The sequence below is a fragment of the Bemisia tabaci genome, chromosome 2, assembly GCF_918797505.1.
Source record: "Bemisia tabaci chromosome 2, PGI_BMITA_v3".
Taxonomy (NCBI): domain Eukaryota; kingdom Metazoa; phylum Arthropoda; class Insecta; order Hemiptera; family Aleyrodidae; genus Bemisia; species Bemisia tabaci.
In genome coordinates, this window is record NC_092794.1 from 64739172 (window position 1) to 64760064 (window position 20893).

Sequence of the window (20893 nt, forward strand, 5' to 3'; positions counted from 1 at the left end):
TCACGAATTTTCTGTATAATATGTAAGAAATTTAACATTTTAAGGAAGTGAAAGAGCTTTCGTAAGGTAACTCCATGATAATGATGCTGTTTAAATCGCACCGCGCAATTGATAATTGTGATTTTTAAGCAAACGGATTAGACATATTGAACCAAACTTAAACGGGGGAAAAAATAAATGAAAGCATACAATGATGAATAGGTAAATCGCTTCATAGATACATAAAATAATTAAAATAGTGAGATATCAAGCATACATGGATCTTTACTGTCATGCCAAGAAAAAACGCCGTATGAGCCTTCAGACGTTGCCATATTTCCTTCAATTAAAATCGAATTTATAGGGAAAATACTGAGTATTTTTCTTCCCATTTTCCAGACAATTCCGTTCGTAATTTAATCTAAAAATCTCGTATCCCGAAATGTCAACGAGAATGTTCTTAACATACCTCAAAAATAAATATATTGTCGATCGAAATTTGACAACATATATATGTTCATACGACGTTCTTTTGTAGCAAGACAGTATAGCAAACATGTTATGTTTCATTTTTTCCTCATCCAAGGTGGATGTAAATAATAAGAACATTTTCAGCGGATAATTTTTAAATAAACTTGTGTAATTTATGATCGTCTCATAAATTAAGAATATCGGAATCTAGAATTATTAATTTTAAAAAAAACAAGTCCACAGTACTTCTCTTGATGCCCTAATTCAAGACCAAGCTCGTATAAAGAAACCTTTGAAAAATTCCGAAGATAAACAGGGTTACGCCTCCTTAATATCAAAGAAACAATCATACAGAAAAATGTAAATGTAAAAAGAGAATTTTCTCTGTTTTCGACTTGCATTACTATATCGAACTATACGCTAACAACGCATAGTGGATCAGTACTGTGCTCAAAGAAAAGGATAATAGCGGACTCACAGTTGGACGTTGTTATGCTAAAAAGACCTATGTGAATGGGATTTGCGTGCAATATAGTTCCTTTTAGCACAAATACGTCCAGTTAGTTGCATAACTGCAAAACGACTCGTAAACAAACCTCATGACTAATTAAAGAATGAACTGAAGAGGTAAATTGAAGTTAATCTTGTCAAATTACAGGATTGTCAAACTGCATTCTAAGTTTCGCGGATTAACGTGACAATGAAATTTTAATGTAAACTTTTCTCGCATTCTGCGTTTTTTTTCTTGAAATAACGAAATGTCGTTTGGTATTTTTTTTTATCCTCTTTAATACATTCTTTACGAGATTTTTGTTATCAATTTTACGCCGTGCGCTCCTGGGAAACTGCAGATTGGTCTCTTCAAAAAAGTGTAGATCGTAGATGTATGTATGATGTGTATGATGATGTGTAGTGTGTATTATGTGATGAGATGTGTAATGTGCGTAGATGATGATGTGTAGATCGCATGACGCAATTCACCCATGAATCTAATAGGATTATTTTCTTTGCCCTCAATATGAATTCTGCGATCAAAATAACATAAGAATGGACCTCAAACTTGACAATGTGCTCGAATTTTAGCACTATTACTCCCAAAACAACCATTTTGGGCACCATCTTGAATTTTGAAAATCGAATTCCACTACAGTTAAAATCAGAAATATCAAAATCAGAATCAGCCTAACTGCATCAAAAACATTACCTAATTTTTTCTCTTATATATTTTTTAACAAAAAGCCCGTCGTGAAATTCCGTGGGTATATTCTTTATTATCTCTGAAAAATTCACAGAAAAGAAAAATATCAAGGCATTAACTTCACTCGATGCGCTTAGACGTTTACTCACCCCGTTTATCCATTGCAACCACCTGCTTCTATGCTCAGTTGGCTGATTATTGAAATAGATAGATAGACAAAGCTGTAGACAAGAAAGATGCACGGAGTACGGAACGATCCTAATGAGTGAAATGGGTGGTTCCTGTAGACTAAGGGAGAAAATGATGGACTAACTACAGGGTCTCTCGTGGGTTGCCGTCAGTCAGTCTCAGGGTGCATAAAACGTAAAGAAGAAATTAAAGATTGGAAATTTCAGTGAAATATTTCATAAAATTTCACGAGGCTGTGAAATGTTTCATATTTTCCAGGGACTAAAGTACGCAACCCGCACTCAAACACACAAAAATAGAAGAAAGTCACAATTTTTAGATTTTACGAAACATGATTAGGAATTGGTATTTCTTAATACCTTTCAAAAATTTCTGGAATTTCATGAAATATTTCGCATGAAATTTCAAGATTTTATTTTTCATGAAATTTCGCCACCCTGGTCGGTCTATTACCTCCTTTATCCAATGTAACCACCCAGGGTGGCAAAATTTCATGAAAAATAAAATCTTGAAATTTCACGCGAAATATTTCATAGAATTTCAGAAATTTATGAAAGATATTGAAAAATAATGCACCCTTCATGTTTCGCAAAATGTAACAATTGTGCCATTCTTCTATTTATCTGTGTTCGAGTGCGGGTTGCATACTTTAGCCCCTGGAAAATATGAAATATTTCAAAGCCTCGTGAAATTTCATGAAATATTTCACTGAAATTTCCAAACTTTCATTCTCTCTTACGTTTCATGACACCCTGTAACCACTCGTTTCCACCAATATGAGCCCTTCATATCCATTTTGTCTTCTTGTCTATAGATTTTTACCATCAATTCTAATCCGCGGGATAGCTTGATTTTTCTCTTTGTCTTCTTCTTCTGTCGCTTTGTCTATCAATTCCAATAATTAAATTGTTTGTCTACAGATTTTTACTATCAATTCTAATCCGCGGGATAGCTTGATTTTTCTCTTTGTCTTCTTCATCTGTCGCTTTGTCTATCAATTCCAATAATTAGCCGGCTGCAACTGCACTTTGTCATAAACTTGGCAACAACGTCAAAGATGCACCGCAATCGGGGTCTCGACTTCCAGCAAATGACTAATCAGTCTTGCTCTGCGATGATGACTGACATGACATATGCAACGAACCCAGATCCTCGATAACAAGCCGCTCACGAGACAGCGCGCGTGGAGCTCCACACAAAAGAATTAAGAGTCAACGACATCGATTGCACGCGCGAAAAAGTTCGTAAGAGCGGCCTTGATTGCAGTAATGAATGGACCGGCGCTGATCGGAGGCAGGCGGGGGCAGCAGGAGGCAAGGCGCCCGATTCACATGCGTCGAAATTCAGCGTCGAAGCCTTGGCGTGAGAAATTTTGAGTGATGTGCCTTTTATCGGACGCCCGCGTTTGAGCGTGGCTTCGCTTTCAAGGCGTGCTCGCTGATCTGGAGGTCGGGGTTGAGGCAACTTTTGGTGGGTCCATTGTCGGAGGACTCCCGATTTTGGTCGAGGGTTGCGTCATGAGGTCTGCCTTTTGGACTCGCTCATGAGCCAACCACGAACTTCGGTCTGGCAAATTTGCGTGCAAAGTTTTCATTGCTTCATCTGAAAGTGCTTACAGAGATGATTTCACAGTATTTTTTGTAAATTTTTTCTGATATGGGAAATAGTATAAAGATAAATTTAAAAGTGAGAAAATGCACCGCCTAGAACGTCATCTGGCGGCATTTCCCATTTCAACACACGTATTTTAGCAGACTAGATCATTTCGTCTTATCTTCTCCAATAATTGTCCAATTCATGAATTAAGGGTATCCTCGTGTTTAGTTCACTTAGTAGTTTCCATTTAATCACGAAATTCATCAGATTTCTGGCACCTGCTAATTCTCTATTAAACACCAAAGTTTACACTTCCGAGGGCTGATTATTGATATCGAAAGACAAAGCGATGAGCAAAGAAGACAATGCTACCTGAGCGGTTGCAATGGGCGAACGAGGTAAATAAAAGACAAACTAGCAGCAACCTTCAATAGACCCTACAGTTAGTCTATCACTTTCCCCCTTCTTCTATAAAACCACCCGTCTCAGCCAATAGAATCGCTCCGTTTTCCCTTTGTCTTCTTTGTCTACTATAGTTTGTCCATCAATGTCAATGATCAGCCCGCTGATAGTAAGCAATGTATTTAATTCCGGTAATAAGCATAGGTTTTCGTCAGATTACATATTATAGAGATTCTGTACTGCCATCTTCCTAATCGTATGTAAGAGTTATTCTCAGAAGTCAACGCATACGCTGATAGAACCGGCCCTAAGTGAAACTAAACAGTACCTACCACGGTGGCGATGGCTTTTAAGAGTATTTGACTCTTTTTATTTTAATGAAAATTTTATTCAAGAAGACATTTTGAGACGAGGGTTCAAACTATTGGTCATTGAGGTACTCTCTCATGTTAAACAAACCGACGAGCCTCCTGTTTTAGAAGAATGGTTTTATTTTTTAGGATGAGCGTTCTCTGGTGGAGTTGCAAAATATTCGAAAGCTCGCGATTACTTAAAAATGGGTCATCGGCCACATCATTACGATTGCGCATTTTACATAACGGGATGTTCACCGTGGATTATTTTAGAATAATTAGACGAGTCCATAACCTGATGCTTCGATTGATAACCGCTGTGCTTCTTACGCACTGATCTTAAAATTTTACTGACCTTCAAATGAATATTCATGAGTTGTACGTGGTAAATCACGCAAATGTAAGTAATCGTGGATGAATTTTTTTCTTGCGTGTTTCGACGAAGTGACCAGGTTACTTCATCTTCATGCATTTTGATCGAAGCAAGAGGAAATGCTATGAACATTTCGACACATGTAACTCATACTAACTTTTATTTAGAAAACAAACCAAAAGTGTTAATGCTATCATCGGTCATCGTCCTAGATGTATAATCACCCAACTAATGTTTTTAAGATGACCAGGATTTCGGATGTAAATAATTAATTAACCTAACGCACATCAGGAAAATTTTGTAAATGAACTTCTCACTTTCAATACCATACCGGGAATAGTTTCAATAGTTGCGAAGGTAATAAAAAATCTGAGACGACCTCTAGCTGCCAGTAGCTTCAGAAACAAAAGTATGCCTTCTTCTTTTAACTTAATTCCTCGTTTCTTACAGTGACACTCCGCCATTTCCTAAAAAAACCACTAAAACCGCACCAGCGGAATTTACTGGGGCCAGAACGTTAAAACCACAACGAACACTCATTAAGGATTCTCTCTCGGAAATTAAATACCCACTCCTTACTAAAAAAGGACGCCGTATGAACCTTTAGACGTCACCAAATTTCCCATCATAAAATACGAATTTTTATGGAAATCTGTGAGTATGTTTTTCCTCCAATATTATCCAGAGAATTTTCTCCCAATTTAATCTAAAAATTGCAAGTAAAAACTTTTTCTCAAAAATAAATATTATATCGTGGGAAATTCGGTGACTTTCGAGTACGACATCACCACGGCATTTTCCCTCAGCATGCCATAGCTGTTCAATCTCACGAAAAAATAAATGTCGGGTTCGAGGGGTTTTCCCGTATTAAGCTTTTGCGCGACGTCCCTTCAGTATAACTAGCTGCTCATCGTCCGTCTTTAAAAAAATCTGGCGATGATAAATTTCCCCACTGCGATCAACAATAAACTCTCTCATCTTTAAGTTCCTTGCCAACCGGCTTATAATTTGTGCTCGTAATTTTGACGCATGGGCAATGGGCGTACTTACGGCTGAGGGGATTAGTTATAAAAAATAAAATGCTCTCGACAATTAATCCATCAACCGAAGACATCTCAATTATTAAGAGTGTTTATCGATAGATGTACACATCGAAGTGTGTAATGTTTGCCTTTTATCCTTTGGATATACGAATGATTCGTTTTACTTGCTAATAGGTACCTTTGGACATCTTTGTTACTTTTCCTTTTTATTTTACTTACTTAATTTTTACGTCCTTTACGCTACTCTATGGAGCGTTAATTTTCGTAATTTTACATACGCAAAAGCCGAATATCTAATGATCAAACCACTGCAACTTGAATTAGATTAATCATATTTAGCCATCAATAGCTCGAAGCTCATTTAACATCAATGAACACCTAAACTAAATTTTTATGTATTTTTGCGGTATGAAATACTGATTTTCTGTTCTTCAATTGGCTCTAATGAATACATCACATCTTGGAAGTAGATTAATGCTGTTTCTTCGCTATCCATCCTAAGTTTCAATCATACCAACGCGTTAATTATTAATGTACTCTTAGACCCTATCCTTAGGAGTTTTCGTGCCTGAATGAGCGTATGACATTATAACACTCGTCTCGTTTTGAGAATATTCAGGTTTACGTGCAATTCTAAACGCTCACAACTGTTTGAAGGCGTCCAATTTGTAAACCAGTCATGACCCACGGCCATCGAAACGAAAATACTATTGTTCCAAGCTAATTCTTGACGAGTGTACTTCTCAATAAAATTCGCCTTACTTTCTTTGACGTGCGTTTAAGTCTCCAAACCTAGGGTCGCGGGTCGTGATGTCCGCGAAAGAGTGCCGAAACTCACGATTAACTTGACAGACTTTTTTGAACTCGCTATTTTCAATGTGCTGAAAATAAATTTAATCGGTTTCTATTAGAGAGGCAATTTTCCACAAAATCGACTTTTGCAAGCGAGAAGCAAAAAACTGATTTTATCGTGAAGCAAGATAACTAAAAATGTTGTTGACTATTTAAAGGATAGGTCAATATCTGTTTAAAAGTTATGGCAAATACAAACATTTCAAGATGATTTTGACTAGTATACTGTCTAATAAAATTCTCTATACTTTCTTAGACGTGCGTTTAAGTCTCCAAACCTAGGGTCGCGGGTCGTGATGTCCGTGGAAAGAGTGCCGAAACTCACGATTAACTTAACAGACTCTTTTAAACTCGCTATTTTCAATGTGCTGAAAATAAATTGAATCGGTTTCTATTAGAGAGGCAATTTTCCACAAAATCGACGTTTTCAAGCGAGAAGTATAAAACCGATTTTATCGTCAAGCAAGATAACTAAAAATGTCGTTGACTATTTAGAGGATAGGTCAACATCTGTTTTTTATGGCAAACACAAACATTTCAGGATGATTTTGACGATTGTACCGTCTAATAAAATTCTCTATACTTTCTTAGACGTGCGTTTAAGTCTCCGTTGCACTTTGCAACGATCAAATGTATTTGCCGCGTCTTTCGTCTAGGTAACAACAGAAAATGCACTACCACAGGTTGCACATGTGGAAGTACCTCATAATGCATCTTAAGGGGGACCGCATCTACTTGGATAACTTGTGATAAAGCAGTGGATATTTTGCGGACGATGCATCTACGTTTATCTTTCGAAACGTGTAATTTTAATCCTAAGTGAACCATACATTTTTAAGTCTTGATTATCCACTGCTCTGCTTAAAAGTTATGGCAAACACAAACATTTCAAGATGATTTTGACGAGTATACTGTCTAATAAAATCCTCTATACTTTCTTAGACGTGCGTTTAAGTCTCCGTTGCACTTTGCAACGATCAAATGTAGTTGCCGCGTCTTTCGTCTAGGTAACAACAGAAAATGCACGACCACAGGTTGCACATGTGGAAGTACCTCAAAATGCATCTTAAGAGAGACCGCATCTACTTGGATAACTTGCGATAAAGCAGTGGATAATTTCCGGACGATGCATCCTACGTTTATCTTTCGAAACGTGTAATTTTAATCCTAAGTGAACCATACATTTTTGAGTATTTGATTATCCACTGTTCTGAGTTTAATGATTCTCGTGCAACCGCTGAACAGAATAATTTCGTTGATTATGGTGTCCTTGGAATAAGAAAAGCTCCGATCAGTTCCATAATACGTGGGATTTTTTCATGTTTTTGCTTATGGGCTGATGGGAGAGGTTCAATACCGATTCTCGGTGTTTTTTCTTCTCGATATTGTTTGTGAAAATTATAAATAGGGTGATTTAAAAAATGTTGACTTAAATATATCTATAGTTTATCTCAACATGCGCACACCAACAGCTTTACTCAAAAATTTAATTTATTTTAATAGAACACTTTTTCTTTTTTTATTGAGATGATCTTCTATTGCACGATCGCTGGAAATTTAATGTATGTACAGTATGTTAAGATGATAAATGAAGATGCGTTATCGAAATGTTCATACTTACATAGCAAATTTTCTATTAAAGTGCATATACGTCTGTTTGGCAAGAATATTTTTCGAGCCAAAGAAACTGATCAGCTACAGAAAGAGATGAAAAAACTCAGCAAACGAGCTACACAAATGAATTGATCGCCTTTTTTCAACATGTGTCTCACAATTATTCTTCCTTCGTTCTCATTTGGTTTCATGTCTGCACTTGCAATCGCAGCTGTGTGCCAGCTGACGTCTATTATGCCATCCATGTTATCTTAATGCGGTTGACTTTACGTATGAGTTATAATAATAATAATTAGATGTCAAATTCATAACTCACCTAAAGTAATTCTTCTCCGCCTTTCAATCATCGATGTCAGTTTTTCTGGCAAGACCTCCAACCAACCTTTGACGCAAGTTTGAAGGTATTTCTTTTGTCTGGCGTCCTAGCTCTTACTGGACTTGCGATTTTGCGTCGCTTGAATTCCTGTCCACGGAGTTTTTATGATACTAGTTTTACGGTGCTTCTTTACGCTTTGTCTTTAAATCGGGCGACAGAGCTCGTACCTGCATTCTCGTCTTTCAAATTGTACATATTTATATCAAACGGAACTATGTGCATTAAGATATGAGCTCTGAGACCCATAAGAATACATGCATAACAGGGCTCACGTCATAATGCACATAGTTCCGTTGGACAGAAATGCGTCCAATTATTCAAACAACTTAATTCTTGAGCGGCGCACTCTTCCGGCAATATTTACAACGAATGCAAAACATTCAACTTTGAGACTTGTTGTTGACCATGAACAAAGGACCGAAGAATGAAAAAAGTTTCAAATGAACATGCTCGCCCAATTAATATTCAATAAATGGACCACTAGATACGGTAACATTAAAAACTCACAAAGCTCGTTCCTGCAGGTTATAGTAGAGGTGTTGGAAATTTCCGAAAACGATTTACAAGCGTTGAATTAGCGTTTAAAGTCTTCATTCAAACTTTCCGCTCGGGGAAAAGTCTCTTAAGTTAAATTAGGAATTGTAAATCAAGTCGTACATTCAGCGAACCATCCGCGTCAAACCACGAAACTTTCCTTCCTTCCCTATGTTGCAGCTCTTGTAAATTTGTCAAGACGAATCAATGTACTACAAGGAAGGCTACTGTCATGTAGCTTGTTTTTAATAAATAAATAAATAAATAAATAAATAAATAAATAAATAAATAAATAAATAAATAAATAAATAAATAAATAAATAAATAAATAATACACAAAAAAATAAACAAACTGCGACAAATGACAGCCCACCTTGAGTTTTGCGTGGAGTTGTAAAACAAAGGTGGATGATCCATACCAAATTATGACTTTACAGTGACGTATTTTTGAAGGCTCATAAACTCGCAACTTTCTTATAAAGATAGAAGTGGATTACAGATTTCTCTGTAGTGCCCCTCGTAATTTTTGAACAATTTTCCATTAATAAATTTCTCATTTTCGGCCCGGCAAAAATTCGGAGCATACTTGTCAAGGCTCGTCACGTGTAAAAAAAGAACTCCGTATGAGCATTTGAGAATTTCCGAATTTGATAAAACACGTCATTCTGAGGAAAGGCATGCAAATTTGTCCTTGAAAATTTTTAGGTATTTTAGATTAAATAGCGAACAAAATTGTCTGAAAAATTTGAAAAAATATATTTACAATTTTTCCAGTAAATTCGTCTTCTATTGAAGGTAATATGGTAACGTCTAAAAGCTTTATGACGTTTTACCTTAGCACGGCAATATATGAAATCAGATGAACGTATTAAAATCAAAAGAAACTATCTCCATTGTGTGACTTGGACCGTCACGCCCATATGAATGTATGATTGACAAAACCCATATCACACTGGAGATAGTTCCTTTTAATTCGAATACGTCCAAATGATCGGACGTATTCTTGGATGGCCTCGAGGCGGATGATCTGGTCAACTACCCGCCTGTCACCGTCACCGGAGTATTTTCATGTGACGAATGACGCACGTCACACAGCCCGGACACAAATCCGCATCAAACCCGAATGGATTTTTCTGCCCCGTCGCAGCGCTGCGCTCACTCGTGAGGGACGAAAGTGAAAGTTTTTTTGCCTTCTTTCTCTACTGGTCGATTCGCCTCGTTTTGACTTCAAAATTTGGTTTACAGTTGTAGCGATGGTGCCAGATTTCTTGGTGTGGTCGGTTAGCTAATCTTGTCACCAAATCGTATTTTGATGGCCGTAACCGTACAGAAAAGCACAATTCACTCTTCCCCGACAATCCTCATATTTTGAAATCGGGGCAAATCTAACGGCTGAAACTGAGTCAGTCAGCGGTCCGATTATTGAAATCGATAGACAAAGCTTTAGACAAAGAAGACATAAGGGGTATAAAGCAATCCTATTGGTTGAAATGGGTGCGGTTCTTATAGACTAAGGGGTAAATGATAGACTAACTCTCGTGGGTTGCCGTTAGTTAGTCTATTACCTACCTCCTTTGTCCATTGCAACCACCCGCTTCTACCAATAGGATCCCTCCAAATCTTTTTTGTCTTCTTCGTCTATTGCTTTGTCTATCAATTTCAATAATCAGCCCGCTGTTGTCCTAAGGAGAGTGAACAGATTCCTACGTCAGGCCGTGAAAAATTGGGCTCATAGGGTGCTCTTTTTTAGGAAGTACAGTTGAGATATCAACATTCACTGTTATGTTTATTTCACCAGTGCTTACTTTACAGTTAGACAAGAGCGTTTTTGGGAATTTTAAAATTTTGAATTTTTGAAACAACTTCAAATTTTTGGAGTAAAAATTCTTAATTTATTTACTTTGAAAATTTTCAATTTTTTTTTAAAGTTTCCACTGTTTTCAAAATCTTAAAAAAAACTTGGACTTTTGGTGCAGAAAACGGTCTCTTGGTGGTGGTATTCTGCACCAAAAGACGGAGTTTTGAGAACATTTTCAAAATTTTTTTTGAAAATTTGCACGAATCAAACAAGGCATGGCCTATTGAGATATTTCCCCTAGATCCTGAGAAAAATACATTTCTTGTCATAGAACTGATGTTTCGGGAAGGTTTTCATCAGTTTTCATGCTCACTACTTGGCTTACTGAATTTTCAATTGTGGTTGATACTTTCAGCAGAAATCAACATACCTCTCAAATGAAACGTGACAGTATGCTGAATTAAAGGATGTCAGAAACCAGAGACTAAAAATTGAACATTTTCGAAAAGAATTTACCACTCACTTTTCTGGAATTAGATCAATGCGGATTTTAGATACTGGAAAATTTTTCGGGAATTTTCAAAACACCCTGGGCATTAACAATACAGTCCTTAACAAACATCAACAGAGTCTGGAAACTTGGAAATTTTTGAAGTCTTCTGGGAATTTTGGGCGGGAAGACGTCCACGTGGTGGGGCCGCTTGACGTGAATCCGCGGGAAATCACGTTCCGCGGCGGAGCGCCCACGCTGGGTGGTGGTGGAACCTGCTCCCCATCTGCATACGAGTCCGTCTCCCATCCAAGTATATACCCCCGCGCATCCATGCAGCGCCTCACTCGATCCCGTAACCGTGTCCGAGCCGGTGTGCTATAGTGCGTCCGAGCGGATCACCAATCTATAATCGATAATTTCAGATAGTTTACAGCCGCGTAATCAGACGCATCCTTCGATAGGTCCGATTTCTCTCGCGGAGTGAATAGTGATCAGTGTCGGTGAATCCATCGCAGGATTCGACTTATCGCTTTGTTTTCGTTTTTTTTCGACCAAGTTCCTGTTTTTTGGATTTTCTAAATGAGGTACTTTTTTCTGGCACTATTCAAAGTAAAGCTGATCCAGGGTACATAGTTCCGTGTACTCGCTATCAGTTCGATTTGGAACGAGTTTGATCTGAAAGGAACCAGCCCACATTAAGTTGAAACTGAGAAGTTTTATTCCTGCATAAGAGTCAATGCAAAAAATAAACTTTGACCCCTTTTTTCACTTTTTTTTTTTTTGTTGTTTCCCTAGACTTTTAGTTTTTGGCAGGAGGAAATATACGGCTAGTGGAACTCGATAATATTCTTGACTCAATTTTTTCGAAAATGTGGGTTAATTCCCTTCCAATAAAATCGGTCCATTTATGACTAATAATTGAATACATCTCCAATGGAATGGCTCATAAGGTTTGCAACGTGGTCAGCAATAAGATTGCACAGTTTCACACACCAATTTTTGCAAAATTAATTATTTTACTGTAAAATTGTCTTCAAGGAGAAATTTGGAGAGAATGCATTGCAAGGCTGTTGGATAGGTCATAGTGTATGAAGAGTCAAGTTGCACAATCTTAGCAACGTTGGAAGCCTTATGGGCCTCTTTTCTGTGGATATACCTAATCATGAGTTTGACTCGGGTGATTTTTTGAGGAGAAAAAAGAAGAAAAACATCAGATCAGAAGATAGATCAAAATAAAAAATCACTCCAAAAAAATTTAACAGGTGGATTGTCATCACCGACCCATCAAACTTTTTGAAGTATGAATATCAATTTTTTTTGAGAATCGCCCACAATTAGTCAGAAATTGAGGTAGTGTTCGATACACGGAACTTTTTACCATTGATTCAATTTAATGCTAAGTAAACTTTCATGAGAAGTCTAAGTGTGTTACACTGTTGATAACAGAAAATATGTGGCAAAAAGGCCGTTCATATGTAAAACCAATGTAAATTGAATGCGGGTCCATTGGACCCGCTATGAACGTTCTTGCATAAAAAAAAAAAAAAAAAAAAATTGTCGGGCATACGAGGGCTAAACAGAGAGGAACGAAGTCAAATTTAGGAAAAAATGAATTAGGGGTAGTTTCGAGTTAGACTTTCGTACATTTAGGTACTCCTGTCCAAAATTCAAACTTTTATACGTAAAAATAGGCTTTGAAATGTTTTCCATAACATTTAGCCTGAAACTTTCAACTTCAAACTTTTTCATCTCGGCTCTAACTTGATGTAACTTGGTTGGTTCCTTTCTGTTTCTCACTTCCTCAAATTTTCCCTCATCACCCAGGAAACAATGTTTTTTTTCTTTCTTTCTTTCTTCAAAATAAGACAAGTCTTAAAAAATATCTTGGTTGGTCATGGAAAGAAGGATTCCATGAGCATTAAGTGATTACATCACTCGGGGGTGGGATGGGGGGGGGTTAAAAACTGAAATCTACTCAGGAATTTTTGATTTCACATATACCATGATACAGTCAGAAATGTCGATCAGTAAATCTAGATTTTTGGTTATAGGTAATATTTTTTTTTTAAAAAAAAAAAAAAAAAAAACAATGCGTATGTTGGAGTTAAAAATTTTATAACCTTGATGGAACACGAAGATGCATAATTGTACTACATTTTGCTGTTAGGAACTACAAATTCCGGCTCCTTCTTTAAAAAAAAACATACGTGCATAGGGAATCTAATGGCACATACGTTGTTTTTAAGCTAAACCAGACATTGTAATTCCAAATTATTGTAAAACTAGGGGGCTACGCCTCCTGGCCGCTACGCGGCCTAACCCCCTGAAGGCGCTTCGCGCCATTAAAAATATTAAGAATAATCCCTCTCTTTCTTATTCTGAAATGAAATTTTACGAGTCGTGACCTTTCCTCAAGCACGTGATAACTTTGCAAACTGAATCGCATCATCCTAATATGGATTCTAAACAGAGATGTTTCATTGCCAGCTTTTTGTGTTTACAAAGGGAGACCGTATTTTATACTATCGATTAAAATTCAATGCTGCCAAACCGAGTCAAAAAATAACTTATTTTGAACGAGAGAGTCAGAGCTTTACAGGAAGACGGCAACCGTAAATTGGAACTTCGCGCGTGGCCTTGGTCTTGGAGTAAACACAAGAGCCACATAGTTGCATTAATCGGTTTAATAGCGGAAAATGACCCAACCTGTTTACGGTATTGGTTAACAACAAAGTCCGGAGGATTGCTCTTAAAGTTCAACTTTTGATGGACCAAGTTAAGCCATATTCCTACTCTGGCGGTTATTTTGCATTCGGATTATATCTGGGCCGGAACCGCTGTCTGCCGATTTGAAAAGGCAGCAAAGGATTATTTTCTGTGATCGGCGCTCTTCAAATTTCGATAATGCATCGTGAATGTATACGCATCTTTTACTATGTTACTACCAAATACTACACTTTGATTTTTTTTTAAAAAAAAAAAACAAAAATACCTAATAAAAGAAACAAAATATTAATTTTTACGTCGAATCCAAACTTTTTTGTTTTCAGTAATTTTGTACGCGAGCCACTATCAAAGGTTTAGCTCGAAACAGTTGAAGTTGTGCTTTAGCAGATCAGGGCATTTTTTGGAGATCTCACATTGCCTTTTTTCTGATTCATTTATCGTAATTTTACATATGTTGAGTGCTATTTTTATGTAATTTTCACCTGTGTTGAGTGCTATTTTTATCGTAATTATCACGCATCAGTGTTGACATGGATTATAAATAGCGTCTCTTGCGTGATTTTGCGGGCGCAGCCGGCCTTTGTTTACATAACCACTTAACCTGTTACATTGTCTGCAGCATCTCACATCCACATGTGTTGCGACGTGATGTGCTCTATAGCCCTACACAGTTGTCAAGTAATTAATAATTCTCGATAAAGTTCATTTTTGTAAGATATCCGTAGTCAATGGTTACATATCTTTCAAGTATAGTCCGAGCACGTACAATAGGTCCAAGATACTTTCTCAAAACTAAGAATTAACATTAACCATGTAGCTTAACATGTCGGGCAGTATAAGAGTTGACGTCACCAAAGGGATCCTCCACTTATAAAACCACGCCATTTGCGACATTGCATACTTATCTTTTTAAATGGAAAACCAGTCAACATAATTTCTTGAAAACTTTCTTGATTTTTCTTCCCGCAAGTAGAATATTCATTGTAAACTTCAAGTCATAAAGTTGGCTTGTCTCTCTGTGAAAAAATAAAATAGGATCCGACATTTTGAGATACCGCAATAGAGATACGTGGTCTCATACTTTACTGCCGTGCTAAGGAAGAACGCCGTATGAGTATTCGAGAGTTGCCAAATTTCCTTCACTAAAATGTCTATTTTTGAGGAAATTTATGAATCTTTTTCTCTGAAATTTTCAGGAACTTTGGGTGAAATTGCAAGCAAAATTATCTGAAAAATTGGAAGAAAAATATTCATAAGTTTACCGGGAAAGTCGTATTTTATCAAAGGATATTTGGCAACGCCTGAAGGTTCATACGGCGTTTTTTCTTAGCACGGCAGTTTAGCCATCGATATATGAGGACTTATATGTAACAATGGCGGATGTGAAAAATTACCTTTTCGAAACAAGTTTAAAAAACTGTTTTGGCATCGAGAAAATTTTGAGAAAGTACTTGAGATGTGATCTTCGAGATCTGAACATTATGTCAGAGCCGAACATATTAGATTTTTGTGTGACCAAAACAGTTTTTTAGGCGTGTTTCGGAAAGGTGATTTTTTACATCCGCCATTGTTACATATAAGGCCTCCGCCTCATATCGCACCTCTGTGACATAAAACGATAAACGTCTATATAAGATGAGCAATCTGACGCTCGTGTCTTGACGATCGAGCGGTAGACTCAAGCTGTGTTTACTTGCACGTTGCTTGAGCCAGCATTGCCTAAGTCAGCACACAAATTCTGAAAGAGTTCCAGGAATCAAAAATATCAATTCAGTCCGATGGAATACCGTTGTCAGTCAAGACTTTCAGCACAGCGGTGCATCTTGAAATGTGTCGGCAATGCATTTTTTAAGGCGATATGGTGAATAATGAATGGGTCTCCAACTAGTTACAGCTGTTTACATACATGTGGGTACGTTGATCTGATTCAAATAACAATGAATCATCGGTTGATATAGTTTCGTCTATAAGATATACATGTAGTCAGTACGGGCATTTCAAGTGCATGGCAATTCAGAGGTCTTAAATGCTAGAATTAAAGTGCTTACTTTTAAACCAACTAAGAAGATATTTATTTTCGTGTTTTACATGATGCGGTCTCATCAAAGTGACTTATGAGTGTGTGTGGTTTTTTGTGCAGGATCAAAATGAAGACCCAATTGGATAATGCGAATGAATCTGACCGTCGATTACTCTGTAACGAGTACAAAATGTTTCCAGAGCAGGTCGAACGGGACATAGACATTCTAATGCATTGGATTAACAAGACACCCCACTTGCCAACTCTTCCTAAGAATAAAGAAGGTAAGGACGAAATTTTATAATTAGTACAGATGGACCAAGACAACTTTTTGACATTCACCAAAATCACACTGAAAAAAAATTCTCGGCGTTTTTACCGAAGTCCGTTGGTACCTTTACCATCTCACTTCCTTTTACCAATTATTGGTAATTTTACCAAGACAGACTAGAAAGCTTACCTAAAAACCGGTATTTTTACTGTTTTTTTCAGGTAAGAATGCCACTTTTATTGGTAATCGATTCCCGGTAACTTTGCCATTTTATCTCGGTAATTCTACCACAGTCGATAAAAAATTTTGGCATTTTTACCAAGGCCCAGTAAAATTACCGAGAAAGTTCAATAATTTTACCGAGATTTTTCGGTAAAATTACCGATTCCATAAATGGTAATTTTACCAAGAAAAAACTGGGATCAAATTGAACCCTGAATTCTTGGTAATTTTACCCTTTTCTCAGTAAATACACCGAGATTTTTTTTTTCAGTGCAGTTTGATTCATGATCATCTTCTACCTTCACTGTTCTCAGTGCATTGGAAGGAATAGTGCAGGAATCTCATATCTGATTTTCAAATTTTTCGAGACAAGCCCCTATCATTGCCAGGTTTTATTTATAAAGAGAAAAGAAAGAAAACACTGTCGAAACAAAATGAAAAATGTTCCCAAACGGAGACATTTTTTCTGCATTAGTTCAAATGATGCTTTGATCCGCCTCATTAAAATTTATCAAGAGGAAGAAATACTTTTAAAATTTATCTTAAAAAATAAAAAAGATCTGACATGAATGTTTGTTGTAAAGGATGACCGAACACAGCGCGTGTAGAAGCAGTACCAAAAACAGCATTAGATTAAAATTTCACGTCGAACATGGTAAACATTTCGGAAATTTCCAAAACCGATTCATAAACGAGAAATTAGCGTTTGATTTTTTAAAATTAGCTTCCACCAATTCAAACACCCCGCGACGGAAAAAAACCAAAATCAACTTTGGTCCAAATTGGCCTTCGCGAATTAATTACACGACCGGCAAATTACTCGAGTGTGGTGTAGCAAGATTCCTCTTCCTTCTTTGGTACGCGGCACTCGATAAGTTGCCCAGGAACGCATTGAGAAAATCCCTTCATTGCTAGGCACTCCGGAAGTAGTCCAATGCATAATTGGACAACGTTTTGCAATTAAAAATTGAGATCTCAAGCTTATATTACAAACAACGTGTGCTATTAATCTTTCGATGCATTCAGGTGTTGATCCTTCCTCTTTTTCATCTTATTTTTCATCTTTATCTTCATCCTCGTCTTCGTCCCTCCTTCCTTTACCTTGCTTTTATTTTCCTTCCTCTTCAGCAATTGCAACCATTGGCGGACTCATTGAGGAGATCCATCCCCCAAGAAATACCTATGAAGGATGTTTGTTAGCAGTGGTGTGGCGTAAATTGCGATGTTTCGATTAATATGCCATTTAAATCTGCGGTAAAGAATCGATTATTAAGGTGTTCGCTGCGAACACCCCGTTTATCGATCATTTTCTTTATGTTTAAATGACAGATAAACCGATATATCACAAAGCACGCCACGTCACTGGTTCTTAGGTAAAGGCATTACAAATCGTTCATCTTTGAAATTGTACTTCGATCAATTTTTCAGCAAAGACAGCTTGAACAATTTTAACATGCTCTTGAGATGATTCAATTTTTCAAAATCTTCTTCGGACACCCTTTTGAAGCTGAGTAGATCCCCTTAAAGCTCCTCTAGGGTAAGTTGTATCCCACAGATCATCTATGATGGGGTGGTTTTAGTACCCCCTAGACTCCCCTTAGGATTACATTTTGCAATTAGGAACCTCGCTTATCTCTGGCTCTTCTATAAAAGCGCCTATCTGCGTAGGGAAACGAACAGCACGTATGTTGTTTCTAAAATGAGCCAGAAATAGTGGTTCCTTATATTGCAAGATGATGTCTCTTTGATAAGGTGCCCTTCTGATCTCTCCACAAAAAGTACCCGCTTCCACCCATGATTGCAACCCTTCTCATCGTATCGAATCGAGGTTAAATAACAGGGAAATCTCAGAATCGCAGTCGGTTATGTGGCAACTCTGACGATTGGTATCGGGTCATTGTGTCATCATACTCACTCGCGTTGGGCTCGATTTGTTTGAGTGGCCGTCCATCGGCGAGGCTCTAATTAAGAGAGGTGACTGAAGTCGAGCACCAGCTTTCTATCTGTTTCGTCCAAATCGTCCTGCTTTAATTCATTCATTCACCACTTTCTTTTTCTCTCCGATTGACACAGCACTGACTTAGCTGCGCGGGTTACGATCGATAAATGCAAGGTTGCCGCTTATTGCCATTCTTTAGACGATCTCCAAAAGCATTGCATTTTAAAATTGGACTTTAAAAAAAAAAAAAAAAAAAAAAACAGACTTTTTTTTTTGGAAATTTTCAAGGTACATAACTCCTTGTCCTCTGTTCTCAGCAAAGATGTGAAATTTTTGTTTAAAGAAGGGAAAAAGTTGGCATTAATATTCTAATAAATTCTGATTATCACTCGCATATTGGTGCGCTAGACGCGAAATAAAATGCAGAATTGGCAATACCTACATAAAATTAAAATGTATGAAAAGTTTTTTTTTTGGAAATTTACAAAAGTAAAATATTAAAAACTGAAAAATGCAATGTGGCTTTTCAAAGTAAAAAAGAGCTGAAAAGGATTCGTTCTAGGATATTTTAACAATTTTTAAGAGTTTCATTTTCGGAGTTTACGAGTTTTTTAACTTTTGTTTTTTTTAGCCAATGCTAATAGGGAATGATCGGGATTTTTTATAATAGAGTTTCAGTAAAATAAAAAAAGTGGCGTTAAATTTACTTATATGTCTAAAGAGACAAAATTACCGTACAAGGCAGGCGAAAAATTGTGCGACTGAAAACCTCATGCTCCGCTAAACTTCAGCCTCATGCCCAGTTATATGTATGAAAACAGATGGAGGATCTAGACAGAAACTTCGGTCCATACAGAACACCAAAGGTTTTAGTCCAGATAACTGAAGTTCTTGGTCGCAGAAACTGGACCTCTGTTCAGCGGGCTGATTATTGAAATTGATAGACAAAGCTATAGACAAAGACCAAAAAAGGTATTTTGAGGGATCCTGTTGGTGGAAGCAGGTGGTGGCAATGGACTAACTCACGGCAACCCACTAAAGACCCGACAGTCAGTCCATCTCCTTAGTCTATAAGAAACAACCATGTCAACCAATAAGATCGCTCCATACTCCCTATGTCTTCTTTGTCTATCGCTTTGTCCATCAATTTCAATAATCGCCCCGCAGACGACGGACGTGTTTGGCGAAGAATATACACAAGTCTGGGGTTTGCCAACAAAAATTTTTGTCATCTGAATGGAGGCTCGGTAACACTGAAAACTTCAGTTAATAATTCGGTTACTCGAATCGAATTTTTTTTTCGTGTATGTCCAATCTCTGATTACTCACAGTTCTTAGAGTCGATTGGTTTTTTTTCAAAAGTAATGGTATGAAAAGTCTCTGTGAGAAACAATTTGTCTCGCCGAAGCATGTCTATGACGTGTCCTCCTTTTTTAATTATTTATTCATTTCTCTTCCCAAAAATACCTCATAGTTGCTTAACTTACCACCAGTTTTTCTCTTCAATTCTTTCCTTAAGCAAATCAAAGATACACTTTCAGCGTGTCTCGTACATCGAAAGCTCTGAATTAATGGAATGATAAGAATTCAATTTCCGAAAAGAAGTTCTCCAGGATTATTGACTCTTTTTCAAATTGTCGTCCTCGAGAAATCCTCGAAATGAAATAAGACCAGGAATATTCTAGCATTTGATTGACGGACGTTAAACGACCCCAGATGAGAACGTAAAAACTATTTATCAATGGAATGAGTTCCCATGTCCTTAAATACTCCCACGTTTCTTACGCGTCCTTAAGTGCACAGTAAATAATTATTTACGTTCAGCAATTTTCCAACACTATTCATTCTGTGAGCATTTCCGAGCAGACACATTCCGAAATTAGAATTAAATCAGGAATAACTCATTGTTGCCGAATGCGCATGGCCGCGGTTATGCTTATCAAAAAGGGGTCCGAACTAAAATTTTCTCACGTGCAGGGTATAAAACATTTGTTTGGAGAATATGACCGCTGATGGATCCACCTTTGGTGGCTTAGCAATTTCAGACTTCATAGAAAGATAAAATAAATGTTAGTCAAAATTAGTAGTAGTATTAGTAATCTAAAGACAGCAACAATCCTTTTCCCACCCGCTTTTACCAAAATTCGCAGTAATTTTTTTCTTTCTTTAACTCAAGGATCACCATATATGAGACCCAGTCTCCGCAGACTCTTTAAATATTGGTACTTCTTGGTATAGGGGTGTCAAACTGTCGAATCGGTGCCCAGTTTGCCAACCGAACAGTTCGGTTCCCATGAATGAATTTTTTCTCTGCGCCAAGAGAGTACTACAACTACTACAAGGAGCTGAGAAATGTAAAGATTTGCTTGATTTGTCAATGCTGCTCATAAGATGCGACCGCGAATCGGACACCAGGTTTGCCACAGCACAGAAAGTTCCACAT

General features: G+C 37.3%; 1 protein-coding gene across 4 annotated transcripts in view; it reads left to right on the forward strand.

Annotated features, from left to right (window-relative positions):
• LOC109039614 (alpha-tocopherol transfer protein) overlaps window positions 1–20893 on the forward strand; it is a 46032-nt gene that overhangs the window by 14017 nt on the left and 11122 nt on the right. For 2 of the 4 annotated variants that reach the window (XM_019055181.2, XM_019055184.2), the window contains exon 2: window positions 16139–16302. In XM_019055181.2, the coding sequence (XP_018910726.2) occupies window positions 16139–16302 (164 nt within the window). Of the gene's footprint in view, window positions 1–11593; window positions 11856–15767; window positions 15911–16138; window positions 16303–20893 lie in introns of those variants that run through there. The other 2 variants (XM_019055183.2, XM_019055182.2) reach the window with 2 other exon arrangements.